This window comes from Lacerta agilis, chromosome 9 (assembly GCF_009819535.1).
Source record: "Lacerta agilis isolate rLacAgi1 chromosome 9, rLacAgi1.pri, whole genome shotgun sequence".
NCBI lineage: Eukaryota > Metazoa > Chordata > Lepidosauria > Squamata > Lacertidae > Lacerta > Lacerta agilis.
In genome coordinates, this window is record NC_046320.1 from 47,154,897 (window position 1) to 47,166,961 (window position 12,065).

A 12,065-nucleotide genomic window follows, 5' to 3' on the forward strand; every position below is an offset into this window, starting at 1 on the left:
TCACCCCTATAGGCTTGAAGAAATTCTCTTGAGTTGCATGTGTCATTTATTAATTGCCTATCTTTAGGAAGCTAGAGGCTGCATACATACCAGACATTTAAAGCAAGTTTCCCACCTACCCAAGAATTCTGGGAACTGTAGTGTGCAAAGGGTATTGAGAATTGCAGCTGTTACTGGTAAACTACAGTTCCCAAGCTTCTTTGGAGCCATGGACAGGACGTGCTGTAAATGTTATTTAAATGCCCAGTGTGTGCACAGCCTTTAGCATGGACCAGGCTTATTAGTGCAAGGCAAATACTTGGCATTTACCGGTACTTGGAGTTGCACCAGTTCAAATGAGTTCAGAATCTGTTCTAGCTGACTATAGAAAATAATTTCCTTTCATGGTCCAGCCAATCAAGGATGTTCACATTCCTTTAAACTAAAATAATACCAAGACTTATCACCCAAGAGAGTCCTCAGCATGTGCATGTTTCTTACCATTTTTCACAATCACATATATAACAAGTCTAGGGACCAGCAGCTGGATCCAAAGAATAAAGGAGCCTGCATATGGTTCACATGCTTTCCATAGTAAAAGAGAAACCTGCAGGGCTAATAAGGAGCAGCTGAATGGTCTTTTTAGGCTATATTAACATAGTCCTTTTTTTACTGTTTCCTCACAGCTCTTTAAGAACCACAAGCTTCCCTTTCATGGCAGGAAGCTGTTTACACAGGGCGAAAGTGTTCTCCTTTTGGATTCTTCAGCGCCTGCGATACCATTGAAATGGATTCAGCTTTCTGTGGTTCAAAGCTAATAAAAATAAAAAGGCCAGTGTTGTGAGCCAACACCTGCATGTCAGCTGTGCACCTGTGGACTGGTGTCAGAGCACATTGGGAAGCTTAGAGAGTTTACTCACATTCTCAAAGTGAGCTGCCGTGTGCTTAATACTGAAAATCTCTCCGCTCTGGAATCCTTACACAAGGGCCGGTGGTGATGGAACAATAATAGACAAAATAGCATGCATTGAAGAGTACAATAAATAACCCTCCTTAAAGCATGCTGTAGCATTTGTGGCGCTGGCAGGGAGAATCAATCTGGCAAAGAGCCTGGGCTATTAGGTTTGGACCTGGGGGGAAAACAGATGCAAATCCCTCCTTACTGGTGGACAGTCAGTATGCTATCTCTCAGCGTAACTTACCTCATAGAATTCATGTGAGGCACTTATAGCGCAATCCTATACATGTATTCCCATAGAGTTCAATAGGGCTTATTCCGCAGAAAGTGGGTATAGGATGTCATCCTAAAACACTGCTCTGAGGTGGTGTAGATAAGGGCAGGAGAAGAATGAACCAAAGGCCATGACTAAGACTGTTTCAGTATCCCTCTTGATTTATTTTCTGCTCCAAGTCAGGCAGAAATGCAGCAGGTGCAGCCACTAGTTGGATTTCAGCTTCTTGAGAAACTGCTTAGAGGCACAGAACAGGGGGCGAAAGGCACACATATTTTTGGTGGAGTTGTTGAGGCAGCCACTTGCACGTTGAACTCGTTGAGAAGAATTGATTCCATTAGCGTGCAGACCTCCACTAAGAGAGAATTTAGTATGCGACGTCATCCTCCTGGGAGATTGCCGAGCTGCCTAAAAGCAGGCCTATTTATGAATGCCATGGTTGCAGTAGATGTTGGTGAGAGCCGGAGATTTGCTTGCCTTGGGGGATGATCCAGAGAAAATGGATGAAACCCTGCCATTGTAAGGGGGAGCTGTGAGGCATTTAGTTAGGAATTTATAGTAACAGGAGTTTTGTGGGTGGCTGTGGGGTGTTCTCTTCGGTGAAACTGCCATGTTATCTGTTCCTTGTGGTATCTGTTGTAGGCAGATAAAAAGAACTTGACGCAGGGCGATCTGGACTGTCTGTTCTTTGAGGTATGATACTCTAAAATAAGGACATGTCCGTTAAATTAAAAGATGCCTGATAGCCCTGTCTTGGGAATTGGAGAGCAGCTGTGTGATGGTATAAGATGTCTAAAATGATGGGCAGCCTTTGTATATCGATTTTGTGTGTGTGTTTGGCTATAGTGTGAGACGGGTGAGGGGTTTGCATTATCGTTGCCCAGACTTTTTTTGTTTTGTTTTTGAAGGCTTCTTTAAAGTGTGGGACTTGGACGATGATGCCAAGAGTAGTTTACCATTAACTTTAAAAGAGCTAAGTTGGATTTTACGCAGCGCGCCTGACAATACAACCTTTATTTTAAAAATGAGCATTTTGAGACCATGCTCGCTAATGGCTAACTCCGCAGCACAATGATCCCGCTTGTATTGCCAGTAGCTTGGAGAGCTTGGTGTGAGAGTGAGTGAAGAAGCCTATAAATCACCATCTGACCCACTGAGATATTGAAAGTGTTTTTCCACCCAGTTTTGCAACTTGGCTATTAGAGCTTTGGTGCTTAGTGGGTGAGCACACTTTTCCATATGTGTGCTTTGCAAAAGATCTTCTGTTGAGGTCTGCATTAATAGCCAAAGGCATCATTTCCTGTTTCATATCCCTTCCAAACAGCGGTGGTCACAAATAATTCTATTTCTGGTGGACTCCAGGCAGCAGCCCCTTGCTACTAATGTGCTAAAGCTGCTAAATTGAATTACAGCCTTCTTTATCTTGTACATCTTTGGTTTCCTGGGGGTGCAAAAAGCTCATGAGAGGCAACAAATAAACAAATAAAACTTTCCTCTCTCCTACTGGGATGTGGTTAGAAGATCTGCGTTGCTGGCGTTGGGAATTCCAGGTACTGAGAGCTTCCAGACAGGCCTCAGTGGGAAGTGAAAGCTTGGTCAAGGTTCTGGGTTACTCTCAGACCTTTTTTATTTATATATTAAAAAAACACTTTAAAACCAAGATCCCCCACCCTTCCCCTCTCTTTTGTGCAGTGGTATAGCTGGACTGGACTTTTGTGCTGAACTCCAGGGCTCCAAATGGCCTCCCAAAGGGTGCCATATGATGGTACCAGTGACAAACAGGTCTGGAATCAGCACCTGGGCTGGAATCAGTATGCCAAAGCCCCCTTTGATTAATGCAGGTCATATTAGATTCCTCCCTCCCCTCTCCCCACATTTTAAGGTTAGGTTGGGTTAGTTTTCATATGTACAGCCCGTTTTTCTATTAAAACAACACTCAAAAGTGGCTTACAATGTAATGCAGCAAAAATACAATGTGAAATGCTAGTAGGTAAAGCTACATATTCAATATCAAGAGCGATACTTTATTCCCGCTGTTGATCATATTGCTGTCCCCAGCAGAGCAGACCTCTCCCCAAAATACCCCCCCCCCAGATTATTGTACTGTCCTCCTCCACCCCAACATCTACTCAGAGGAATCCACCCCCAAGGTTCCAGCCCTTCCCATCTGTGGTCTCCCTTGAGGCCACTTTGGACATTGCCTGGCCTGACTATCAATCTGGTTCCCCTCCATCCTACACCCTACCAGCATCCTCTCCTCCAGCATCTCACGTGTCAACATTTCTTAGTTTGGGCACAGCTGGCCAGGCACATACCTGTATATGGTTACGGGTGTTCATTTATTATTATTTTTACTTTTAAATATATATATTACCCCTTTTCTATAACAAAAGGGTCTTATTCCTAAGGTAAATGCATTTTCCATCAGAGAAGTAGAAACAAACCGCATATTGTTCTCATTGGCAAGATGGTGCCATGACATAAGTTACTTTAAACCTGCTACTTGGTCATTCCAGAATGGTAGCAGACAATGTATTTCCATATAACATCATATGATGATGATGATGATGATGATGATGAAGAGTTTGGATTTGATATCCCGCTTTTCACTACCCAAAGGAGTCTAAAAGTGGCTAACATTCTCCTTTCCCTTCCTCCCCCACAACAAACACTTTGTGAGGTGAGTGGGGCTGAGAGACTTCAGAGAAGTGTGACTAGCCCAAGGTCTGCATGTGGAGGAGCGGAGACGTGAACCCAGTTCTCCAGATTACAAGTCCACCGCTCTTAACCACTACACCACACTGGTGTATTGTTTCTATCTGTTATTCCCCCTCTCTTCCTAATACAGATTTGCCATATATATTTCTCTATCTTCATGTTAGTATGGTATATATACACTAAAATTAATTCAAAATATTAATTAAAACTGCAAAACTGCACATGTTTAGAGCATTGAAAAAACAACAACCAAGGTCAACAAACCTTTTTTTAATATGGCTCTAACATACTATGGATATTAATGGAGGGGAGAGAAAAGTTTGTTTTGTAGCTTGCAACTGAAGTAGTATAGACAACCTCTATGGGGTGGGGTGAGGAAGTAAGAGTATAAGCTGAAGAGTAAATGTTTATTACTTGTCCAGTAATGTTGTTTGAAATGATGAGTTTAACTCTGTTCCAGTTTGTAGTGCACTCTTGGGGTATGCATGGAAGGTTTGTCTGAAGGATTTTGGTTAGGCTTAAATATCGGTTCAATTCATCTACTTAATTAAGGAATGTGTTCCTAGGTTCATTTCCCACAGTCTGGTCTTGTTCTTACTCATGGTGGTATTATTTGGTCAGTTTTAGGAGAGAATAAAAATCTTACTTATGTATGATGATGTTCCATCAGCCTAAATTATGCATGTTTAGATTTATTTATTTTTCACTTTGCTGAATGTTTTTCACAACCCCAGAATCCATTTCTCCAGGACAAGAAAGCGTAGATGCTATATATCTGCAGATAACTATCTGGAACTGGTGCTATATTTTGCATGCATTTCTTACTTGGCTTTTAATCTTGTGCTCCCAATACTGCACCCCCATCATACCAGTGTCCCAATCTGGGAAGGCAGCAAATCTAGAAGAAAGAAAGAAAGATCTGATCCCAAACCTCCACTGCCTTGTTGCTATACTCATTTGTAAGAAAGGCTTTGGGAGTAAACCCTGTGGAAAAATCAGTACCCATTGCCTTTCTTTGGGAGAAGAAAAGGCTAAGGACTAAACCCTACACAAATCTGGAGTGGAGTCCCTAAGGCAGTTGGGTGGTGCCTTGTACATCTATTTCCGGCAACTCCTGCAGCCAAGCTGGTGACACATGTATTGATCTTCTTTCCTTTGAACCACACCAGCAAGGCGGGGGGGGGGTCTTGTTGTCTGGGCAGCCCAGGACCTCCATCCACACTGTCCAGGCTTGCACCCCAGAGAGGTCACTTCGGTGCTGCTAATGCAGCAAAAACAACGTGGGAGTCAGCAGTTACGAGTTACCGGTCTCTGCATCCACAACAGGCGCTGTGATTCTACAGCGGTTTGACTTCATCCCTGGAGGCGCATTCCATTGTCTTTCGAGACAGAGGGATGCCAACAACAATAAATATCCCTTCCTTCCTTCCTTCCTCCCCACCACCACACTTCCTCTCCAGAAATTGTTTTCTTCTGTGCCAAACTTTGAAAGAAGGTTGAAAGAGGCAGGAAAATAAGTGAGGTGGGATTGGGCTAATGGTTGCAGAGCTATTTCCCTTTGGAAGAAAGCACTTCAGATTCTGCGTGCAGATAAACCTTTCAAAAAAGGCATCTTGCTATTTTCATTTGCTCTGGACGGCAAGTGATACATCAAAAGTTGCTCATCTGACTCAATTACCTCTCTGCAGGAGGTCCCAAGAACATCAGATATAAGTGTATTAATGGAGCACTCCCTTTGAAACTTTCCATTAAGGCTCATGGAAATTGTGGCTGTTAACGTCAGGAAGCTCTGAAATCCAGCAGAGTATTTCAAGTCACTTGAAATTAAACAGTTACTTAGAACTCCAAAGACAACACACACAGAGAGAGAAAAAGCATGCTTTCTCCATCTGAGCTAAATGAACTTAAGGAGCTTTGAACATGAACTCCTCTTTTCACCATCTGAATCAAGGAGAATATGCTACTTATGTCACTGGCAAGCTGTAGGCAAGCCCTTAACTTGTGAGGATGTGGGATGCAAAAAGAATAGCATTGCTTTTATTGTAAATTCTGCCTCTTTGTCTGTGTCTTATTTTATTTTATTCTATATTATATCATAGCATATTGTGTCATAATACAGTGGTGCCCCGCTAGATGAATGCCTCGCTAGACGAAAGGCATTCGCTAGTGGAAGGCTGCCCCACAAGACGAAAAAGTCAATGGGCTTGCCTCACAAGACGAAACACCCCCCCCCCCCACGCGAAAAACGCTATTCTGCCTTGGTGCTTCGCAAGATGAAAAATTCGCTATATGAAGACACTCGCAGAACGAATTATTTTCGTCTTGCGAGGCACCACTGTAGTCTATCATCATCATCATCATCATCATGATATATTCTGTTAGAATTTTGTATTAACTTTATGTAAAGTGCCTTGCATAATTTTGTTTAAAGGTTTGATATGAATAAATAATAACATTTAAAACCAGGTTCTGGGGAATCTGAGGCTTGGATGAGCCACAATGCTTAATAACCTGCCAATTCCTGTTGTGCAGCCCCACCCCCCACCCCAAAGGTTGCCTGTTGTTGTTCAGACATTCAGTCATGTCTGACTCTTCGTGACCCCATGGACCAGAGCATGCCAGGCACGCCTATCCTTCACTGCCTCTCGCAGTTTGGCCAAACTCATGTTAGTAGCTTTGAGAAACACTGTCCAACCATCTCATCCTCTGTCGTCCCCTTCTCCTTGTGCCCTCCATCTTTCCCAACATCAGGGTCTTTTCTAGGGAGTCTTCTCTTCTCATGAGGTGGCCAAAGTACTGGAGCCTCAACTTGCCTACAAGCTGGAAAAGACCCTTCCATCTACATAGTAGGGTTGTGCATCCTGAACAGAATGTGGCCGATTCAACATTTAACCAGATGCAGAGATGAGCAGAAAAGTAAATTCTTTATTTGGGAAAACAGCATACAAGCAGAGATGTCTCAAGCAGAACCAGCCCCTATAATGGAGCATCTATTCCCTCCTTCTCTGCTTCATCAGATGAGTCCAAGCTGCTTTCCGCACCTGGCCTGTAGCTTCTTCAGCACCCAACCATTCCTCCCCTCCCCTCCCCCTCTGATCTGTCCTCAGTGCCTCACCACCACTCCTCTGGCTCTCAGGCTTCCCTAGGGGGGTTCCCATGCTGGTGCCTCCCACCACTCCTCCTCATCCAGCCAGTTCTTGACATCAGGCAGCCCCTGGTTCACTGGGGTGTGGCTCATCTGGAGTGATCTGGGGCTGTCAAAAAGGGGGGGGGAGGTCACTTGGTAGGGGCAGGAGCAGAAAACAGTGAAGGCTGAGACTCCTGCCTTCCTTGTTTCCTTCTCTACCACCCTCATCTCGTTGCCATTGACAACATGTGGTACATAGAAAACTTTTTCAAACACATGGTTGTCAAAAGCAACAGTTTGTCCCAACAGTAGGAATTGATGGAAATATCGAGCTTTGGATTTGGAGAATTAAAATACATTTTGGGGTCTTCTTGCCATCTGTTTTGTCGAGGTTTCTGACATGCAGAGATCATAGTACCAATCAAGTTGAGATGTTAAATACACATTTTCATTTAAAACGTACATTTATTTAAGAAGAAGAAGAAGAAGAAGAAGAAGAAGAAGAAGAAGAAGTAGAAGTTAGTACATAGCAGCTGCTTCATATCTAATGTTCTCTTCTACATGACTTGCAGTCAAAACCCTATGGAATTAACTAATATTTCTATATTTTATTTTCATCAGGTGGTTGGTGTGGCACAAGCAATCAACAAGAAGTCTGGTGGTGGAGGAATATTCACTGAGCAAGATGAGAAGGTATAAATGATTAGCTTCTCTTCACTTTCCATGACAGCAAAGCTACTTCAGGTGCCTCCACCATCTGAGGTGGGGCAGGTAGCTTCTAGGGAAAGGGCCAACTAGGTGGTAGCACGCTGGCTGTGGAGTGCTTTCCCCAAGGAGGCTCACCTGGTGCCTGCTTTGATATCATTTAAGCACCATGCTGAAAACAGTTGGTTTTGGAAAATTCTGCTAGCCATTGGTACCAACTGGATTCTTTTGAGTTACCTGCTGTTGGACTAATTGGCTCCTAGTTTATTCTGAATTTTGTAATTTGATTGACTTTTTATTTTTGCACACTTCTTTGCTATTTAGGATGAAAAGCAGTACATAAATGTTTTTCTTTAAAACAGTTTTCTTGTAATATTAATATTCTGTAAGCTACTTGGAAACTTGTTAGAAAGTGGAGAATCACTCAATGAAACAATAAATAAATAGAGTAACAGGAACTAATTAATATTTCTTTCAGTGACCATGTGAACAGCACAAAAGTAAACCACTTTTCTACTGACAACAGTGTGGGAGTGAATTAATGCAGTTTGGAAGCATTCAGACATTCAGAAATTATGTTCAAAAGAAGTACACCACTCATATATATTATAATGTGAGTGGTCTATACATTATTTAAGACAAAATAAATAAGCATTCTATGTAACAGAACTTAGAAATTCAATTTCATTCAAATATAGACTCATAGAAGTTGTTGGTATACAGAGATAATTTAATTTCCTCTCTGTTTACATAAGTTTATTCTGGATTGTTTAGTCTGCTTGAACATAGTACTAGAGCCTCAAAGTATTGGGATTCATCCAATTAAGACAAAAGCCAGTGTTTCTTCACATGTTGCATAGTTAAAACTCTAGAGTACACTTCTCCAAAATGTAGTGATGGCTGTTAGCCTAGATAGTGTTAAAGGGGGATAAGACGAATTCATGAAGGATAAAGGTTGTCAATAGCTTTATTATACCTCCTGGATCAGAGGCAGCATGCCTCTGAAAACCTGTTGCTTGGAAAGAACAGCAGGAATACAAGTGGCAACCATTTTGCACATGTCCAATTGATGTGCGACTGCCGCCACGTAGGTCCTTTTGGACCCGGAAGAGAGCTGAATGGGGTGTAACAGAGCAGATTATGTCCACTCCACTGACGTGCACAGGGGCAAGGAACACGTTATGCTATTGCTCCCATATCCTGCTTGTGGGCTTCCTAGAAGCATCTGATTGGTTGGTCAGTGTGAGGAAACAAGACGCTAGGCTAGATAGGCCTTCCTCTAATCCCGGGGTAGTCAACCTCTTTATACCTACCGCCCACTAATGCATCCTACTTGATGGTAAAATTTCCTTACCGCCCACCAGTGCTCAATGGAAGGAGGATTCAGCTTGTGCTGTAGAACCCCCTACCGCCCACCTAGAATCCTGAAATGCCCACTAGTGAGCAGTAGGGACCAGGTTGACAACCCCTGCTCTAATCCACCAGGGCTCGTTTTATGTACTTAACAGAAATCACTCGTTTATGAGCGTCTTATTTATTGAATTTGCATACCACCCTTCATTTGTAAATCTCAGGGCTATTTTTTATGATGAACTATGATTGTACCATCATTATATCTATTCACTGTTAAATCCTCCAATACTTCCCCAATCCAACTCCCTCAGATGCAGTTGGACTACAACTTCCATCATCCCAAGTGCTGGTTGGAGTTGTTGGAAATTGTAGTCCATAATATCGAGAGGGGACCAGTTTGGGAAAGGCTGCTCTATGCTACTAGCTGACAAACATTGGCAATAGCAGGATAAGAATTCATTCATCCTGTCTAAATGGAATGTGTGACGAACATCTGCAGGACATCAGAGGTAATATATTTCCTAAACAAAAATGGCTCACAAGTTTGCTATGTAAGCAAAATTTGATTCCTACTTTTAAAACACATAATTTATTGTATGATAGGTGGCTATACCATGTGTTCAGTATTTAAGACTGACGTAACTTTTGGTGTGTGTGGTTCCCCAGAACAACTTATTATGGAATACTTTTATCATGACAAAATAGAGATAAATATTGCATGGGGTTGTGCTCAAGAATGCACTTATTCATGAATAAATACCTTGATGTCAGTGATACTTCTTAAGTAAGCTGTGGTTAGAAGCGAGACACATGTTTCCAAAACAAATGCAGGACTCCTGGCAACAGCTGGCTAGTAGAACAATTTTATGTATAATTGTCAAAAAATAATCTCAGACATTCTTTGATAGCATCTGTAGATTGTTTTTATTATTACTCAGAGAAGGAGACACTTTATTTTATTTGCTTTGGACCAAGTTGATGAGGGTCTCTGTAAGACATTGTGCACTTAATATTGCACATAAGACATTCCATTGTCCAACTCTGGTTTTGTGTTTGCAAGAACTGACCACAAATCTTTACCACTGGGGATATGGTCACAGGTAGAATTGGGTATTTTCGGACAGTATATAAACAACACTCATTGCTACTAAAGCAGGGTTCTTGGGAACAGAAAATAACAACTCTTCAAGCCATATCCTAGCAATTGGAGTGCTGTTAGAAACAAGAAAACACAAGAGCATTTCAAAATGTAAATAACTGTTTGGGGAATCTGATATATAGGCCTGTACACGTTGTCCCTTCTTTGGGATTGTTGGCAGATACTGAAGATAAATGGCAAAGAGCAGAGAAGTAATCTCACACTGGTTAGGATTGCTGACAGGTTTTATGGAAATGTTAAGAGTCAATATAAACCAATACAGAGGAAAGCACCTAGAGCAAGCAAGACAATTTTCTGTGCAATTTGAAACCTCCCCTCCCTGCTTTTGTGTTAGTAGAATTTAGCCCAATACTTTCTGGTCCTTATTTATATTGTGCTTTTACAGCGATTAGTTGACTATCTCCCAGCCATCTCAATACTCAGCCCGCCAATTCAATTAACTTACGGTAGTATTATCTGGTTTTTAGGATTTTGCTGCATACCTGGCTTTTTGTGGAATTGTTCTTCACAATGCTCAGCTGTATGAGACATCCCTGCTGGAAAACAGACGCAACCAGGTGAGCCTAAACAGCCATTATCCCATCTATCTATCTATCTATCTATCTATCTATCTATCTATCTATCTATCTGTCATCTCTTGCATAATGTATGACTTGGAGTTGTGGGCAGAATCAGTGTGGGAGCCTGTCCATGTGGCCTTGATTTGGCTCACATAGTCTTGGGCTTTCCGAGGCCTCTATTTACTTTATATCCCACCTTTTCTTCCAATGAGCACAAGGTGGCATACATGGGTCCCCATTCAACCCCCACAACAACCGTGTGGTAGGTTGGGCTGAAAGGCAGTGACAGGCCCAAGGTGAACTTCATGGCTGCATGGGGATTTGAACCCTGGTCTCCCAGGTCCTTGTCTGACACTGACCACTATACCAAACTGGCTCTCTGCTACTTCAAATAGCTGGAGACATTAGGATTGAACCTGGGACTTTGTGCATGCAGAGCCACAAGCCTTATATGAACATGTAGATTGTAGCCAACATACAAATACCTCGATGGGCAGTGGTGAAATGTAACTAAAGAAATAAAGAGTTGAGAGGTTTCAAATGCTTGGAGGGAAAGTAGAAAAGAAAGGAAGGTAAATTCAGAGCATCTGCCGCCGCCCCCCGCCACCGCCACTCCAATTTTCCTGACGTTGGGGTGAGTTGGAACCTGAACAAGCCCTGATCCTGCGTCTTCTGTAAACTCACTCAGACTCTGAGGCTCCTCCACATGTATTAATAGGGTGTTTACTGTATCTGGTGAATCAGAGTTGGTCTCTCTCAGTATGTTTCTAAGGGTGTGTCCTCTAGCCATGTGCTTTGTTGGAGGGTTATTTATATTCCACCACTGTTTACGGAGGGAAGTATCTAGGCCCACCTCTGGCAGTGTGGGGAAAAAATCAGTATGAATAAAATAGGCAGACAGTGCTCCTAAGCTTGCCAGTGGGGTGGGATTTCAAAATTGCTTGCAATGGGGGTGTAAATGTCTCAGCCCAGCTCCATAATGCGGCACTGCATGGTTGTTGTTTTTTCTAACAGGGTCCTAGTTTGCCAAATTGAGAATTCCACTCCACATACACACCCACCCACTGCAAAGCTTACAGTGGGGCATTGTGGGAGAAATAAAGGTTGTGTTGACACGATGAGCCAAAACATCCAAAGACGCGAGTCCCCACTGGGTTAAGAATGTACCCGACCCAAAATTTCTATTGCAGAAGATGGATGAATGATGTCTCTGTCTTGAGTAGACAGGAAGT

General features: G+C 42.6%; 1 protein-coding gene across 8 annotated transcripts in view; it reads left to right on the forward strand.

Annotated features, from left to right (window-relative positions):
• Nucleotides 1-12,065, forward strand: part of PDE5A (phosphodiesterase 5A) — an 80,557-nt gene that overhangs the window by 35,417 nt on the left and 33,075 nt on the right. For all 8 annotated transcript variants that reach the window (XM_033159842.1, XM_033159841.1, XM_033159844.1 and 5 more), the window contains exons 4-5: nt 7,678-7,749; nt 10,741-10,830. In XM_033159842.1, coding sequence (XP_033015733.1) covers nt 7,678-7,749; nt 10,741-10,830 — 162 coding nt within the window. The remainder of the gene's footprint in view (nt 1-7,677; nt 7,750-10,740; nt 10,831-12,065) is intronic.